General features: G+C 61.0%; 1 protein-coding gene across 6 annotated transcripts in view; it reads left to right on the forward strand.

Moving 5' to 3' along the window:
* The window catches only part of VAV2 (vav guanine nucleotide exchange factor 2), a 170655-nt gene that overhangs the window by 142925 nt on the left and 9701 nt on the right, over positions 1-18029 (forward strand). For 3 of the 6 annotated variants that reach the window (XM_027615347.2, XM_027615351.2, XM_027615348.2), the window contains 13 exons: positions 1703-1789; positions 3515-3600; positions 4290-4422; positions 5357-5371; positions 6781-6890; positions 7855-7956; positions 8402-8490; positions 11042-11058; positions 11826-11847; positions 12779-12906; positions 14161-14235; positions 15426-15478; positions 16743-16859. In XM_027615347.2, the coding sequence (XP_027471148.1) occupies positions 1703-1789; positions 3515-3600; positions 4290-4422; positions 5357-5371; positions 6781-6890; positions 7855-7956; positions 8402-8490; positions 11042-11058; positions 11826-11847; positions 12779-12906; positions 14161-14235; positions 15426-15478; positions 16743-16859 (1034 nt within the window). The remainder of the gene's footprint in view (positions 1-1702; positions 1790-3514; positions 3601-4289; positions 4423-5356; positions 5372-6780; positions 6891-7854; positions 7957-8401; positions 8491-11041; positions 11059-11825; positions 11848-12778; positions 12907-14160; positions 14236-15425; positions 15479-16742; positions 16860-18029) is intronic. The other 3 variants (XM_027615349.2, XM_027615350.2, XM_027615352.2) reach the window with 1 other exon arrangement.

An 18029-nucleotide genomic window follows, 5' to 3' on the forward strand; every position in this document is an offset into this window, starting at 1 on the left:
GGGGCTGAGCCAGTGTGGGGCCTCACATATCAAGTCTGCATGCTTTGACCCGAATTGGGCTCACCAACAAGCCTTGTTCTGTGACCAGAGATGCAGCTTTTCCTGGGAAGACAACAGGCCGAGCAAGGGTGGGGTGGTAGGTGGGAGCCACCCCAGGGCAGAGAAGGTGGGTGGAGGGGGCTTTAGGCACTCGCCCCAAGCGTCCAGAATCCCTAACCTGGCCTGACCCATGGCGACTTCCCTGGGTCTCCCTTCCTCCTGCTTTCCCAACCGTCCACCAGGGCTCTTGCCAGGTCCCAGGCGCTGGATTCAGTCTGGGCCATCTGGACCCATACTGCCCACTGCGCAGGCCTACGGCTTTTGCTTCTGAAATGTCCTCCCCACTCAGCCATGCTGCCTCCTCTCCCCTTCCCTATGTCCATTGGAAGCCCACAGTGCAGGTAAGTCCCTGGAAGGAGAGCTCAGCTCGTGCCCTCCCCTTGCTCTAAAGCCTTCTGTGGCTCCCCACTGCCCCCTGAGTCGGGCTCAGGCTCCCCTCCTGGCACACAGATACCCAGATGCCTGGCTTTTGCTGCTGTGTTTGCCACTAATACCCTAAATTCCAGGCAAGCTTGGTCACTCCCATGCTCCTGTATGTGCTCCATCCTTTCCTGTCTCTGCTGGCTCAGGCTGGACCTCCTCCTTGTCACCTGGCTGTGTCTTGCACATCCTTGGTCTTTGCAAGATGACATTTCCCAGGATTGCCCCCACCTTGGGGATGGTTGTGCCAGGGTAATGCCGTCACCCCTCTGTGCCCATTGCTCCCTGATCATGGTCATCTGTGTCCCCAGCCGAGCACAATGCCCAGCACGGGGTAGGTTCCCTCAGCACTGCAGCTGGGCAGGGGGACGACAATGTCCCCAGCACCTCCCAGGGTGAGCGCTAACCTCTGTACCCTCTTGGATGAGCTCCTTCCAGAGGGCAGGGGTCCGTCTCCATCTGTGGCTTTGAGCCCATCACCTGGCCCTTGGGTGGTCTGTGCTTGGGGAGCATCGCTGATGAGCCAGGCCCATCCTGGAACATTTCTGCCTCAGATTCTGCCCCACCAGTGGGCTTCGTATAGGAATGGGCAGGAGGTGCTGGAGGGGGAGGCTGGAACTGGCTCCCCACCTCGGCCTGGCTCAGGGATTCCACCCAAGGCAGCTTGTCCTGCTGGGCAGGTCAGTGCCTCCGGCTGGGTTCTCCAGAACAGGGCTTGGGGTCCCCTAGCCCCCTGGCCACTGCCGGCTGCCTGGATTGCAGCGGGCACTGCCCCCTGGTGGCCGGCAGGAGGTCAGCAGCGTGTGGCCCTCCAGAGCTAGACTGCAGGGTGACCCGGTTCTGCCCGACTCTGCAGGAGTGGAGACCCTGCCAGGGGCCCAGTTCCTCCGAGCTGAGAAGCAGGGTGGTCAGGTCTAGTTGGCTGTTTTCTTCTAGTCTGAGCTAGAAGGGGGTCGAGTGGCAGGGCAGGGAGAAGCCGTTCCAGGAGGCGGGGGCTTGGGGGGTCTCGCCCACTGATGTGAGCCGTTTGGGGTTGGTTTTACGTTCCTGCCTCAGTTTACTCGTGTGTCAGGTGGGGTTTCAAAGGCTGCCCACTGTGGTGGCTGGTGGCAGGTGCTCTGGAAATGGGGATGGGGATGGGGGTCGGCCTGCTGACCTCTCCCCCGCCTTCCGTTGTTTTTAGGACTTAGCGATGTACATAAACGAAGTTAAACGTGACAAGGAGACCCTGAAGAAAATCAGTGAATTTCAGAGTTCTATAGAAAACTTGGTAAGTGTGGCTGATTCTCTACAGAGTGGAGATGAATTAGGATCATACATACGTGTTTCAAAAATTACTTCCACAATCTCGGTATTAAGTAAGCAGGCGGGTAAACCTACTCTCTCCGTCTGGATCGGGGAAGCAGGTGCAGCTGTGTACAGAGGTGGCCTGCTCGCCGAGGGGCAGGGTCTGAGGGAGGAATGGTATTGACCCCCCTCCCTCCCTCCCTGGCCTGGACCGAGGACAGAAGGGCTGTGGCTCCCAGGGCGGGGAGGCAGCCTCCCAAGGCTCCTCACCCACCTGCAGCTCCGCTCTCCCCGGGAGGGTCAGTGGGGAGAGGGTTTGGCCGCTCTGTCTGGGAGCGGCCCTCGGCTTCTCCCCTCCCCTCCCTCCATTGGGCAGGGCTGACGCCTCACAGGACCCTCTCCCCAGCCTGGTTCATCAGAGGCTCAGCCTTGGGGTGTTGGGTGAGCCACTGTGTCCTGCCGGGAAGAGATGGGCCATCCCAGAAAGCAGGCGCTTCCTTGTCTGCCAGCCTGTAGCAAGTTCTCAAAGATCTGCTGAGTATTTCAGCCATGCTCTCTGTACCCCAACACTGTTGACGTCTGGAGCCAGGCCATTCTTTGTTGTGGGGTCTGTGCTGGACGTTGTAGGGTGTTGAGCATCCCTGTCTGTGCACCCCACCCTCGGGGGGGGTCCCAGACATCCCCTGAGTACAGGGTTTCCCTGGCTGAGCACTACTGGGTTAGCCCCAGATACTTTTAGTGCCTGGCGGGGTCTGGGGCTGTCTGTCTCCCCCTGTGATCCTTGATGCTTTCTAAGGGCTCTGTGATGCAAGTTTTGGGGTTCTTTAAGTTTTCAGATATGAATCATCGTGTTCCTTAAATAACAAAAAGAACACAGTGGTGGCGAGCAGGTGTGGACTCGTCCTGGGGACAGGGTGCATGCTCAGCCTGGGGGTCTCTGCCGAGCCCAGCAGCAGCAGGCGGAGGAAATGTGGGGTGCGGAGGCAGGCTGCCGAGCAGGGTGCTCACTCCACCGTGTGTGACACTGGAGCTGTGCTGCTCTTAGCCTTGGACCGGCGGCTCCTGCAAAATTCGGAAAACTCAGAAAGCTGCCGAGAACCGTCGTCATGGCGCCACGGGTCCAGCCCCATTAACGTGCTGGAACATTTCCTCCTGTCCGGGTGGACCGTTTCTTTGCAAACCATGCAGGGAACGCGCCTTCTATGAATCAGAGCGGAGGGGAGAGACAAGCCAATCTGAAATCGCAGCAGACCAGAGAGGGATCAGACTCGAAGCCTCTTCCTGTGGAGGACGCCCCTCTGGAGGCCACCTCACCCCGCCCGCCCTCCATCTCATAGGCCCTGTTTGTTCTCTTCAGCTTGGTTTCCCAGGGTTAGGCGTCCGGCCCTTCCTATCAGGGCCCGGCTCTGGGCTCCACACAACGGTGGCCTGTTGCCATGACCCACGCCATCAATCGCCTCTTGTTCCCGTAGCGCTGAAGGGAGTGCTCAGTGGGGCTGGGGCAGGGCCCATCCCCCCCATCCTCTCCTATCCCGACCTGTGCCCCAGCCAGCAACCACGGGCTCGCTTCGCCCAGTTCTGCCTTCCATGTCCGCGGGAAGCATGCCCGCTTGGGTGCCAGCCCGCCGCCCTTGCTCTCTGTGTAGGTGTGGGGCAGCTGGGCCCCCCTCTGGCTCTGGGGCTGACCGCCTTGCCCTTTTCTTTCCAGCAAGTGAAACTGGAGGAGTATGGGAGGCCGAAGATCGACGGGGAACTGAAGGTCCGGTCCATAGTCAACCACACCAAGCAAGATAGGTGAGAGGGCAGGTGGCCCCGGGCTGGGTGGCAGCCCCTTGTAGTCGGGCGCCTGCTCCCTAACAGCCTGGAAACAGCTTGCCCACTCAGCCCTGTGTTCTGCTTCACTCACTTCCTTTCTGCTCAGGGACACAGTCCATGCCACGTCAGCCAGTGGCTCCCCTGCCCATGGCACTGGGCTGGGTTAGAGGGCAGCCAGAGGCCCTGGCCTGCGAGCTCCCAGGCTCCCCGGGGCCACATGGGCCCTTGGCCACATGCCTGCGAGGGAGTGCCCAGGCAGGCGACCGGGAAGGCTTCAGATGCGTGGCCCCTGCTTGTTCAGAGCTCTCCATGTGCACCTGCTCTGTGCAAGGCCTGGGGCTGTGGCTGGGGCACAGGCCCCCAGAGCCCTGTCCCTCTGGGGCTCCCATCTAGTGGGGGATGGAGCATGGAGGCCTGAGGAGCCCATATGAGCCTTGAGCCCTGGGAGTGGGTAGCCAAGGAGGGCTTCCTGGAGGAGTTGCATGGAGCAGCTGAGACCTGCTTGGGGGTCAGAGTTGTCAGCCGAGCCCCACAGTGGGAGGGGGCCCAGGCTCGGAGAGGGACTAGCCCTGCTGCTGCCCACCCCAGGCACACTCTGGCTGTCCTGGGGCCTCAGAGCACGGGGCACTGGGCGTGCTGACGGCCACCTGGCCACACTGCTGGGCCAGGTACTTGTTCCTGTTCGACAAGGTTGTCATTGTCTGCAAGAGAAGAGGCTACAGCTATGAGCTGAAGGAGGTCATCGAGCTGCTCTTCCACAAGATGACCGATGACCCCATGAACAACAAGGATGTCAAGAAGGTGGGCCCCGGACTGCCTGCTGCTGACGGCGGGGCCTTCTGGGGCTGAGGGAGGAGTGGCGGGGTGGCCTGGGGAACAGGGTGAGCAGGAATGGAAGTCAGCCCTCACCCCGACTGGGTGGCTCTGCTGTGTGAACGGGGCTTCCCTTCTGTCACCCTCGTGTCACTGTGCTTTCTGTGCGGGGCAGCCCACTCTGTGCCTAGCCCAGCACTTCCCTGGCCCTTTGTCTTTGAATCTTCCCTGGGGGTGGGCGTCATCTGGATCACTGCTCCTGGGTGAGGGGGCTGAAGAGCGGCTCTGAAGAGAGCCAGGTTGTAGGCCATGGCCCCTGATTTCAGCCCGCATTGCCCCCTACAGTAAGCAGGCCTTCCTCCGGACGGGGGCTCTGGGCAGGCCTGACAATGGCTTGTTAGACACTGATGTCCAGCCAGGGGGCCAAGGCTGCTGGGGGGCGGGGCTGGGGCTGTTGGGGGTGGGACCACAGCTATGTAGGGTGGAGCCACAACTCTGGAGGGTGGAGCCGTGGATGCTGGGGTGTGGCTGCCACCGCCTTCGGTGCAGTCCTGCTTCAGCAGAGGCTCCTGCACCCCAGGGCTTGAGCATCTACTGTGTGCATCCCTGGCTAGATTTGGGGGCCAGAGCCAACGTGCTAAAAATCCCAGACTCTGGACTTCAGAGCTTGCAATTTAGGATGCAGGTTCCACCTGGAAGGGCTATTGGAGGTGACCCACTCAACCCTGCCTGAGGTCTGAAACAACTCCTGAGGCTTGGGGTCAAAGCTACAGTCCCTCCAACCCCTGGCACCTCTCCTCTGGGAGGCAGAGCCTTGCCCCTGGCAGTGCTGAGTCCTGGTCTGTGGTACCTGGGGCCGGGCCAGGCTTAGTCTCTTAATGACCTGTCTCCCCCTTTCCTCCCCTCTCCTCATGCCTCCTAGTCTCATGGGAAAATGGTAAGCACCTGGGTCCTCCTTTGCTTTCCTCCCCTCGGGGCCCAGCCGGCCCTCCCTGTCTGAGCCTGAGCAGCAGTGCAGACCGCGGGTGGGCCTGAGCAGGGCCAGGCTCCTGGTTGCTGCTTCCTTTGTCCTGCTCCCTGTGCCCTCATCAGGATGGTGGTGTGTATTCATGACCACAGACTGCCGTTACAGAGGGTGGACGTGAAGGCCCACCTGCCTGCCCTGGTCCCACCCTCTCCCATTCCCCCGAGGCGAAGGACCACAGGCTGTTTTACAGTGAGCAGGGCTTTGGTGTGTTCTCACGGATTCCTTCACCTTCCTGTCTTCCCTCCCTCCCCTCCTGTCTCCTTCCCTGGCTCCCTTCCTCCTTCCTTTCTCCCTCCATCTTTTCCAACACAAAGGGGCTCAGACTTTCCACACTCTTCTTCCCGGGCCCCTTCGAAAGCCCCTAGAGATGGCCTGGCCTGTCGGTGGTCAAGGCAACTGTGGGCCGGTTCTGCTGCAGGCTCTCCCAGCCCATAGCCTTCTCCAGCCTTTGGTTGGGTTTGTTTCTGTTGTTTTACTTCAGAGCAGTGAGCTTTTTAGCCTCACATTTAGGAACTGAAAGTGGGTGGACCAGGGTGGTGGAAGGGCCCCAGACAGTTCTGAGCACAGGCTCCCTGGGGACCCCGCTCGGTCATAGACACGGCCCTGGCTGAGCCTGCAGAGAGTTCAGTTGAGGGTACACCTTGCAGCAGGAGGGAGAGGGGTCCCACGACATCTTGTTAGAGGGGTGCGTGCACACACGTGCATACATGCACATGCATGTGTATGTGCAGGTGCAGGCATGAGTTACCTGGTACACACGCACATACACACATGTGCACATGCAGGCACGAGTACCCGGTACACACAGATGTACACATATGTGCACATGCAGGCACGAGTACCCGGTACACACAGATGTACACATATGTGCACATGCAGGCACGAGTACCCGGTACACGCAGATGTACACATGTGCACACGCAGGCACGAGGACCCGGTACACACACACGTACACACGTGAGCACATGCAGGCATGAGTACCTGGTACACACACTTACATGTGTGCACACGCAGGCACGAGAACCCAGTACACATGCACATACACACGTGTGCACACGCAGGCACGAGTACCCGGTACACACAGATGTACACATATGTGCACACGCAGGCACGAGTACCCGGTACACAGATATGTACACATATGTGCACACGCAGGCATGAGTACCTGGTACACACGCACATGCAGGCACGAGTACCTGGCACACACGCATGTATACATGTGTGCACACGCAGGCGCGAGTGCCTGGTATACATGTGCACGTGTGTCCGTGCGCCCCAGGCCAGGCCAGCTGCCAGCCTGTCCCCTTCTCCTCCCACAGTGGTCCTACGGTTTCTATTTAATTCATCTGCAAGGAAAGCAGGGCTTCCAGTTCTTCTGCAAGACCGAAGACATGAAGCGGAAGTGGATGGAGCAGTTCGAGATGGCCATGTGAGCGTGGGGCAAACCGCAGCGTGGGGAACGTGGGAGCCCCAGGGGGAGTTTGTCTGGGACCCCCGCAGGCGGGGCTGATTTCAAATGCCCAGAGACCAAGACAAGCTCTGTCATCCTCAGACCCCAGGCACACCTTGGTAGCACCTTTGCTGCTTTATAATCTGTCTGGGGCCGGTGCCCCTCCCTCTGGGACACCTGTGGCTCCGAGGCTGAGCCTGGCACAGCCGGCCAGGGGAGCAGTGAGGGGCCAGGCGGCTGCGTGCCAGTGACACCTGGTGACCTGGGTCCTCAGCACCTTATGGGCAACTTTGGACTGTCTCTCTTTTGTGAAGGCACGGGGCTCTTTTTCTGTGAAACCTAGAAGGAGCCCCCAATATGTCCAACAGAGAAAGGGGATCACTGGGGTCCCCAGACACACCGGGCCCTGAGGCCAGAGTGGGGTCCTGGAGTCAGGCAGGCCGGGGGCCTCCAGGCAGGAGCTCTCTCCTCCCTGGTAAACACCGTGGGTTCCACCTCTCACGCCTGGCCCTGCTGGCTTTGTCGCCTCCCGTGCATTGGGCCCTTGCGCCATCTGATTGTGAATGCAGTCCAAATGAATGCTGGACGTGTCCCCCCAAATACTTCCTTCCAGGTGCTCATCCTGAGCTAAGCGCATTGTCTCTTTAGATTTTAAATGTCAAGCTTGCATACGGTGAAATCCCTAAGGGTACAGTGGCTGAGTTGTGACAAATCCTGCAACTGCCAGAAACCCTTACCATCCTCCTAGAAGGCGCACCTGCCAGGATGGCACGCTTGTCAGCCCTCACTCAGACCCTTGTTCTGCCCAGGGTGTCGGGGCAGGTCCAGCCTGAGGCCTGGCCTCCTGACCTCCGGCGCAGCCTGCTCCTGAGCCTGGCTGGCCCCTGGGTCGACCCCGCTTTGGTGGAGCTCAGGGAGTCTGGGCCTCTTTCCCTCCGGTCAGGTCCAACATCAAGCCAGACAAAGCCAATGCCAACCACCACAGCTTCCAGATGTACACTTTTGACAAGACCACCAACTGCAAAGCTTGTAGGATGTTCCTCAGGTGAGGATGCTGCCTGCCCCGGCCCCTGCCTGCCCGCCCTCAAGGGAGCCTGGTGCTGCATCTGTCCTGTGTACCCCTCACCCTGACCACACCCCCACCCCCAGGCCAGCCCTGTGCCGGGCCCAGAGGGGCTGGAGAATGTTCTTTCAGTGTCAGACTATCCAGGCCCTCGGGCATTCCGGATTGAGCTGGGAGGGGAGGGGGCCGTCCCTGTGGGTGCCCCGGGCCTGCCATGCGGGGAGGCAGAGCAAGGCCAGGAGAGGTCTGGGAGGAGAGCCAGCACCAGGTGGCACGTGAGGGCGAGGGTCTCAGCAGCCCAGGGCTTCTAGATCACCCAGGGCTGGGTGATCTGTGGGGCAGATGGCGAGGTGGGGCTGGTGGTCTTTGGGCCTTGCCATTGGCTCGGAGTTGTCCTCACTTCCCTTCCCCGCCCCCCTCCATGCAGGGGCACATTTTACCAGGGCTACCTGTGCACCAAGTGTGGTGTCGGGGCGCACAAGGAGTGTCTGGAAGTGACGCCTCCCTGCAAGATCAGTGAGTACCGACCCCCGTTCCGCCCGCAACACACAAGCCTCCAGGGCTGCCCCTCGGGGCTCTGTGACTCACCCTGAGCTAAGGGTCCTGTGGCTCACAGCTGCCCCGGTACTTCCTTCCTGGCCCAGCCGCCTTCCTGTATTCTCCTTTCCCACCATCGAGACCCCACGGAGCAGGGATCCGATGAGAAAAACCAGGGCTCAGAGAGGGGAGGACACCCGCCCTGGGTCACACAGCACCCAGAGGCCCTGCCTCCTCGCCAAAGCGCTCCCTCCTCACTAGGGGGGCTCCCGTGCTTCTCTCTGCCTCTTTGTACCCCCACCCCATTCCGGTGGTGAACTTGCAGAACCTCCACCCCAAAATGGGCACAGAACCTTCTTGGCAGTTGCGTGGACGTTTCTGATCACAGAGAAACGCTGGTTGTGACTGTTCCCTTCCCCTGGTTCTCCTGCACTCAGACAGGTCTGGCCTTCCTGAGCCACGCCTTTAGCCACGTTAGCGTGCCCACATGTGCACACGTGCACGCATGCACACGCTCACGGCACCTACAGGACTCCCATGCTCTTTGTGCCCGCGTGTCGGGGGGGAAGCCGAGGCTCAGGAGGGGAGGGGACCCGACCCCCCCGGCTGACATCTGGGCTGCCCAGGCTCCTCTGGCAGATGCGTTTGGGGGAGTACCCCACCTGCAACAGCTGGACGGGCAGCCAGAAAGCCCGAGACGGGTCTGAAGGCTTCGGAACCGCCACAGGCGGGGCTGGCCGAGCACTGGATCGGGTGGGGATGCTGCAGCATGAGCCTGGCAGTGGGGGTACCTGCCGAGGGTCGGCTCTGCCCCCTGCACTACACGTGGGTGCCCCCGATCCTCCCACATCCCCTGGGACGGCCCGTTGCCCTGCGTCCACACTCGGGGAAGCTGGTGCCCCCGATCCTCCCACATCCCCCGGGACGGCCCGTTGCCCTGCGTCCACACTCGGGGAAGCTGCGCTCAGAGACGGGGTTAGCTCACTCCGGATGGCTGGAAAACTGTATCAGGCCTGCTTGTCACCCTGAGCCACCACCAGCAGAATACAAAATTTTGTCTGTTCTTCGTTTACTGTGACTGCTGGCCCGGCGCCCTGACTGCGAGGAGGGTCCGACAGGTCAGGCAGACCCCCTCCTCCGGCCAGAGCCCATGGGCACAAACGCGGCTTTTCAGCTTTGCCCGATGATACCGCCCTCTGGTGGCCGTGTTCTGTCACACGGGTGACGGGACAGTTCACGTCTTTAGGCTTTTTTTTTTTCTCTGATCCTCAAAGTAACATAATTACCAAAAATTGGGGGACAAAAAGAGAAGAAATGGAATACAGAAGAAAGTAAATATCACCCCTGAAATTATAAAGAAATAACCAAAGGTGATCACGTTTGATATATATCCTTTCAAGTTTTCTATTTTAGAATGAATTTTTCTGGGTTTTCAGTCTCCTGATTATTAAAAATACTCATTTCCCATAGAGAACTGGGGAAGCGTAGAGAAGAGTAAGGGAGCAGATCATCCACACGATCCCGCCAGACAGACACAACCACCATTCACCGATGCGCCCTGTTCCCTCCGCCGCACACGCCCATCCCCCCGCCCAGTCTCTTCTCATGTTTGCATGCTTTCCATTGTGCCTACACCTGGGGTCTCACCAGACGGGCAGTTTCGTGTCTTCCATAAGCTGAAGTTATCCTGGGCATCCACCCCATGTCATTGAGAGCCCATGTTGGGCACCTGGTTTTACTCCGGAGAGTCCCACACTGGTCTGGCGCTCTTGCCGTTTGTGCTAGGCTTGGGCTCTGGGCAGTGCCTGTGACCTGCAACGAGGCAGCTTGAACTGTGTGTTGCCGCCGGGGCCAGGATGGCCCAGAACGGCACTGCCTCCCCCCAAAGAGCCTCTCCCCGGGGAAGCCTTGCTGCTTCTCCTCCCTACCTGGTACCCACCGGGCCCATCGCCTCTGTTCCATAGGGGCTGTTGGTGACTGTCCAAAGCGGTGTGCCACCGTGAGTGTCACGTGGTGTTAAGGTCACATTAGCCACGCATGTTAGCCATTGTGGTCCTTGCTTCGCCCGGTGGGGGAGTGGCGGCCCCGCTTGTCGGATGGCCGGGGCCCAGCCGGGCACTGCTTCCTCCCCTGGGGGCACCCTGAGGCAGGCAGGGAGAACCTTTGGGACGTCTGACAAGCGGAGGTGCCCTGTGTCTGGGAGTGAGTGCGTGGGCGGATGGGTGGTGTGCGTCCTGACAGCCTCTTGTCACCTGCCCGTGGCAGGCATCCCTAATCAGGCGTGGAAGCTTTGCCTTTGAGCTCGTGTTCCGCCCGGGGATCTCGGGCAGCTGCTACCATCGGAGCGGAGTCGGCCCAGGCGGGAAACCTGTTTGCCAGTCTGTGTTCCCCGGGGACCCCCGACTGCCAGAGCTCCGAGGGTGCCGGTGGAAGTAAACGAGGGACACTCGTGGTCGCTGGCTGTGCTCGCGTGGGTGGGAGCCCACTCCCCAGGGGCTTGCTGCTGACACCTCACATGCTTCCTTTTCAGGTTCTCCCGCAGACCTGGTGAGTCCTCCGAACTGTTCCCTTCCTGCCACTCTGCACCGCACGCAGCCCTGTGTCCCCGAGCCAGAAACCCCTGTTGTTCCTGATCTCACCGCTCCTGGGCTGGCACACAGGCCCCTGGGGCCTTCAGTTTCCTTCGTGGGCCTCAGGAGAGATGGGTTCCTGTGCACAGGAGGTCCTAACAGGGCTCCGCTTGCCCTGTGGCTTGCGGGTGCCCAGCTCTGTGACAGGCATCCACCCACCGGCCCCCCCATCCTGATGGGGCTTAGAGCCCTCTGTGCCGCTGACTTAGGGCAGACGTCCCCACCGTGGGGTCTTGTCAAATTAACCAGCACTTACAGGGTGCTCGCCAGGCCTTGTGTGTGGTACAGAAATGCCCTCCTGGAGGAGGGAAGAGCTATAGCATTCGATTGCATGCAGCAGGACACGTCCCCGACAGAGATGACAAGCCTCAGGCTCAGAGCAGGGAGGCCCCCAGGGCTGGTGTGGTCAGGGCAGCCTTCCTGGAAGAGGTAGGAGTTCCTGGTGAGAGGTGGATATCCCGGGGCCGTGGAGGGGCACCGAGGTGGAGGGTGTGTAGGTGAGAATAGGGGAGGGCTTGTCACAGAGTGAGGCCATGTCACAGGTGCCTGTGGCACTCTGGGATGTGTCCCTTTCCTCCCCCTGCTTCGTGCCTCGACCCTTCTCTCTAGGGAGGTGGGGGGGCAGGGGGTGTCGACGCCTGGGCAGCCCTCCCTCATCGCTGTGGTCTGTCCTTGCCTTCCCAGGACGCCTCTGGAGCAGGACCGGGTGAGTCTGTGGGACTCGGGCCCTCTCAGCCGCCATCCGGGTCCGTGGTCACTCTGGGGGCCAGGCCTGGGCCACCGTGACTGCCCAGCCTCGCCTGGCCTTCTGGGCTCCAGGCTCCCTCCACGGCCACGTCCCCGGGGGTCCACCATAGAGTCTGATGAGGGCCCAGCGTGCAGAGGGTCAGGGTCCTTCCGGGGGGGAGGGCTGCAGCCGGAGCCCCCCCTCCATGGGGTGGGCCTCAGAGGGCCGCTGCTGTCACTTTGCCGATCTCCCCATGTCCTCATGCCCCCTGCTTTGTACCATGCGGCAGGAACGTGGCTTTTAAAGGTTGAGGGTGGACAGTGTCGTGAGCCGAGCCGTGCAGTCTGAGCTGTGCTGGGCCACCGTGGCCTGATCGTCAGGAAGCAAAACCAGAGCCACGCTGAGGCCCGGGACACCCGTGTCGGGGCCAGGCCTGCAGATGGGCCCATGTGCAGCTGGTGGGGTCAGGGCAGGGCTCGGGCCACAAGTGCCCTGCAGATGCCTGGGGGGCCCAGCCGGGACCCCGTTTCAGGCCCAGAGCTGCCCCAGCCAGCTGTGTGTGGCCTTAGCCAGGCCCTGGGCCTCGATCGCCCCTGGTCCCCTATCTCTGCCTTGAGGGGTACCCCGTGTCCTGCTCCACACACGGACTTTCAGTCACAGATTGGAAAGGGGTCTGGAGGAAAATACGGGAAGTGCCACTTAAAGTAAGCGGCCACTGCCCGTAACAAGCCCCTGAATCTGTTAGTCCCACAGTTTCCTTATGACACTTAACAAGGGGACCTGGGGTCTCATGGGAAGAACTTAGGGTCCCTCACCCAGGAGCCCTGGGGGGCCGAGGTCAGTGGTGGGCGGGCTGCCGGCCAGGACCGAGTCACTGAACGAGGGGCCCCCTCCTGCCCTGTGCCTGCAGGTCCCAAGATGGTGGCCATGCAGAATTACCATGGCAACCCAGCTCCGCCCGGGAAGCCAGTGCTGACCTTCCAGACGGGTGATGTGATCGAGCTGCTGAGAGGCGACCCCGAGTCTCAGTGGTGGGAGGTGGGTCCTGGGGCCCGGAGGGGCAGGTCTGGGGGTCAGGGACCATCCCCGGTGGAGGGAGGCAGGCTGTGAGCAAGACCTAAGTTCTTTCCCAGGCAGGGGTCCCCAGCCCTGTGTTCCTCGGGGTGTCTGCTTTCACGGGCCGAGTACGGCATCCCCTCCCGATCCCCTCCCGTGTGCCTCCTGCTGGGGTGCGTCCTGCACACCCTCCCCAAGGCTCTGCCTCGGCCCCGCTGTGCCCACCTCCTGCCTACCTGCCCAGTGCAGGTCAGAACTGCAGTGGAGCAATCAGGCATCGTGCTGGCCCCGGGGGGGTGGGGGGCACTGTGACTGAGAGCCGTCACCTTCCCCCAAGGAGCTGCTCTGTGGTGGAGCAGAGACAGACGGGGACACAGTGTCCCGGGATGTTACGGTTCTGAGCCATGAAACTGGTCTGTGAACAGGCCCACAAAGGCGGAGCCCTCCTGCGCCCACCTGCCCCTGGGCACCCGAGACCCACGGGGCTCAGCGTGGTGCCACGGGAGCTCGGGGCGCTCGGCCCAGCCTGGCCGACTGGGGGTGACTGAGACCTGCTTCGAGTGAATGTGAATGTTTGTTATGTTCCCGTGATTGTTAACTGCCATCACTGTTTTGTGATGGTCCTTTGTCACTGCATACTTACTGATGAATTTATTGTGCTAGACCACGCCTTCGCATAACTGGAGATTCGGAAGGTGCAGAAGGGGGTCTGCAGTATAAAGTCTCTGTCCCACTCTGACCCCAGCTGCCCAGTTCCCTGGCCCAGGTGTCCCCAGAGCCATTGGTCCTGGCTGGCCTTGCAGAGAGGCTTTGCCAGTGTGAAAGGGGGAGCCTGAGGAGGGGCGGCCAGGAGGACTTTGGGAGCCCTGGCCCCTGCAGACCCTCCCAGAGTTCTATCAGATGCCCCGGTCCACACGCCCCTTTCGTTTGAGAAGCACCCTGTAGATACAAGGACTGGAGAGCAGCTGGGGGCGGGGCTCTAACCCCAGCTCCCAGCAGGTCTCTCAACTACTTCTCGGGGCCTCAGTGTTCTCATCTGTAAAGTGGGGACGCCACCCACCTTCCTGACCTGCGGTCACGAGGTCAGCTGAGGCTACAGCAGGGAGTGCTGCCGACACGTGCTCTTCTTAGGACCCGCCCTCACCCCGTCCTTAGAATAAGCTGAGCCGCACGGCAGTGCCCACTGTACCCACTCCCACGGGCCCGGCCCGGCCCCTATCGTCTGTCTCCTTCCAGGGTCGGCTGGTGCAAACCAGGAAGTCGGGCTACTTTCCTAGCACATCCGTGAAGCCCTGCCCCGTGGACGGAAGGGTAAGCACTTCCCACAGAAACTTCTGGAGCGCAGTGTCCGGGAGGCTGGGGCTCCTGAGGGCTGTCTCCTCACTCGGGGCATCTGGGCTTGGTCAGCACGTCCTTGCTAAGTAGCCATTGCTGGCCCCGGAGCTGGGGGTTGGGGGGCCGAAGGGCAGGGGGTGCCCTTGGTCTGAAGGGCTCAGCCGGTTGGGCGCTGCATTTCTCGTGGTTTTAGAAACACAAAAATGGGCATTTCTGCAGCAGTCATAATAGACGGAAGACCAAAAATGTCGCCTTTCTCCAAATTTTAGGGACTGTGTAAGTCTTCTGGGACTCTTTTACAGCCCCAGGGAGGAGAGGACTCCCCTGAACATTAGAATTCAGAGCGAGACTTTAGGATATTTGGAGAAAGGTCTTTCATCTGAGTAGTACGGAGCAAATCTTTCTCTGTTACAAAAGGCATCAAGCAGTCAGTCATGAATAATGGAATTACATTCGCTCACCCCCTAAAAAAGGCATTTAAAAGTGCTGGAGGGAAATTTCTCCAGAGGGAGCAGGAGGTGGGTCCAGAACACCACGGGAGTCCCGGTGCACCCTCCGGGCCCCGCCTGGCCTCTGGCCCCATCTGCCAGCGTCAAGGGGACCGGACAGCGGAGGAGGAAGAGCCTCACTAACTCACTGGGTGGCCCGGGGCAGGTCCCATCCCTGCCCTGGGCCTCAGTTTCCCCATCTACATGGTGAATGAGGTGGAAGGGGTTAGGTAGTCCATGAGGCCTTGCCTGGCCTGTGGCACAGGGGAGGCCAGGGTGGGGCCTCTGGCTGGTGAGGGGGTGGCGTGGAGTCTCGAGGCTGCTTGGCCAGCGCGTGGCCCGCCACCTGGAGGAGAGGCTGCCGCCGGCCAAAGGACACCTGCCCTTGGGGCCCTGAGCCCATCCGTAGAAAGGAACTCTGGCTGTAGGATGTGCTCCTCTCCCTGCTGGGACATTTCCTGCAGCCTTCGGTCACCTCTCCTTGGGGATATGCGCCCTATCAGTCGGGCGCTGCACATTCAATCAGACCCACCGGGACCTCGCAGTCCAGTGGCTCTGGGGCTAAGTCCACAGATACCGCAGCAGACAGTGCTGGGCCCGAGGGTCAGGTCGCTGATCGCAGGGCCCCTCTGGCCCCACTCGGGACAGGACATTAACCCGAATGTTCTCTCCTGCCAGCCGCCCATCAGCCGGCCACCATCCCGGGAGATCGACTACACCGCCTACCCCTGGTGAGTGGGGCAGTCGCGGTGGCCCCGTGAGCCCGTGAGCAGGCCGGGAGGGGGTCCCCCGGCTGCCTCTTGCTTGTGTCTAGGGTGGCTGAGCCCTGCCGGCCGTATGTCTCTGGGAGCCTGGGGGAGTCTCCTCTATCCCCGAGGCGGGTTTTCCCCATCACGAAAACAGGTCATCGGGTTATCATTTGGGAGAACGAAGCCCCACCTTTTTTTTTTAACATGAGCTGCGTCATAGAAAATATAGGAAAGTGGGATATTTAGGCCAAATGTGTAATCACACACGTATGCATGGAGCGACTTGATGAGAACCGTGGCGCTGTTGGGATCAACGAGAGCATGAAGGCGGACGATCCAGGAACAAGTCCCAGAGACAGGTCAGCTCGGGGGGCCAGCTCTTACTGGTCTGCCTGCTGGCCCCCCCAGCCTGCCTCAGAGGGCCTGCCTTGTGGTCGTAGCTCCCTGTGTTCTGCGTCCTGCGGGCGGCTCAGGTGTGGTAAACCCCTACCCCAGCACATCTGGCCTTGAGGTTTTCATCTGGGGGCTCACCCTGTGCCCAGGGGTGCGACGCCCACCCCCCACCCCCCGGGGTCCCGGCCTCTTCCGCCCCTGGGCTTGGCCTTCCCCTCCCAAGCCTGAGATGCCGCAGGTCTGTCCGCCCAGTGCCGTGTTCCTCGCACTCACGTCCAGGGTCGAGGGTGCAGGACTGGCCTGTGATTTTCATTTGAGGGAGTGACAGAGAAGCTCCATTTCCTGCTGTAGGTTCTATCTCAGCTGCACATTATTTACCGCAGTCCCCAGTCGGCCTGGCGGGCGGTACAGGTGCCAAGGGGTTTGTTTGGGAGGGGGCAGTGGGGCTCACCTGGCTGTCTCCAGGGTGGGCTTCGCTTCAGGGAGGCGGCAGTCTGTCAGTCTGTCCAAAACCCGTTAATGGCGATGTCTGCGGGCCCTCGTGCATTGCAATGAAAGTAAAAAGTCCACATGAGTGTTTGTTTATGACTTGCTTTTCCAACAGCGAAAACTTAGAAATTGGTTCTAATGCTCCTGTTGCTCGAGCCCCTCTTGCAGACCAGGTTCTGTAGAAAGCCCCCGGGGGCCAGGCTGGGGTCTGGGGGACTCATTCCTCCCCATGACGATGTCACCTCGCGAGTGCCCCTCCTGCAGGGGCTCAGGTGGCTCATGATGCCCATCAGCGCTGTTGCAGAGGCCTGGGTGTCCTCTGGGCAGTGCCCATGTTAACCTCCGGCTTCGTCCCACCTGCTAGGTTTGCGGGCAACATGGAGAGGCAGCAGACCGACAACCTGCTCAAGTCGCACACCAGCGGGACCTACCTAATCAGGGAGCGGCCGGCCGAGGCGGAGCGCTTTGCCATAAGCATCAAGTACGTGGTGGCCCGGGGAGCAGGGAGACCTCTCCCCCAATGGCACTCTGAACCACGAGCCCGCGTCCCTCGTGGGTGGGGGTGGCCATGGACTTCACTGCCTGAGGCAGGACCCTTTTGAGATGAAAGCCTGTCAGTGGGTCTGCACAGCGTGGGACATGTGTGAAGGCCCTGCCCAAAGACACGGGGTGGGCTTGGTTCCACGTTTTTCAGGTTGCGGGCAAGGGTACTATGGGAGTTAGGGGCTGGCAGCCCTACTGGTGGGCTTTGGAGAGAATGGGAAAGTCACCCTACTATGGCCTCGCGGCTTCAGCCAGTGGCCTTTGATCTGGTTGTCCTCTGCCCAGAAGCTCTCCTCTCGTGCATCTGCCACCACCCCTTCGAAAGAAGGAGTCTGCCTGGTGGCTGGGCACCATCGGCATAGGATGCCCACTGAACATCTTGGGTCAGGCCCCTGGCAGCCCACGGGCCAGCAGATAGGGGCTGTTGGCTCTGATGACCCCCAAGGTCTGGTCTGGTCAGCTCTCGACTGCCACCCCTCGGGATGGCCTGTGTCTGGGGAAGGCCTCCACTGGTCTGCTGGAGGTCAGAATCCCACAAATGCTTGGAGCATGAAACAAGCCCACTGGCTCTAAAGTACTGGGAGCAAAGGAGACCAGCGTCGGAAGGGACAAATGTCCAGTGCAGGAGCTGGACGTGGCCCGGGTCCCTGGTAAGCAGGGCCTGCTCCCCAGCTGAGGTTCCTGCACACCTGTTGTGGGCCCGGGGAGTATTACGGACAGTGACAGCGGAGTGCAGGCCGAGGGGCAGGTCTGTGGTGCGGGCAGCCGGCCAGCACCAAGCCAGGAAGGGCAGAGACCACACTCCCCTGATGGGAGTTCACACGGCACCTTCTGGGTGCCTGGCCTGCAGGGCTCCCCCATGGGGCTAAGAGCGGCCCAGGAGCTGGGGGTGGAGTTAGCACCCCCCCCACCCCCGCTGACTTTCAATCCCGGAGAAACCGTGGGTGGTCTACAAAGGCCCCCCCCCCCCCCCCCCCCCCCCCCCGCCCAGCCCCAGGAGAGGCCACTGGCTGGATTGGATTATCTGCCAGTTGTTTGTTCCATTAACCAATTTCCAGTTGTTAAACCAACCTTGCATTCCCGGAATATCCCACTGCGTGTGGTGCAG

This window comes from Zalophus californianus, chromosome 13 (genome assembly GCF_009762305.2).
Source record: "Zalophus californianus isolate mZalCal1 chromosome 13, mZalCal1.pri.v2, whole genome shotgun sequence".
NCBI lineage: Eukaryota > Metazoa > Chordata > Mammalia > Carnivora > Otariidae > Zalophus > Zalophus californianus.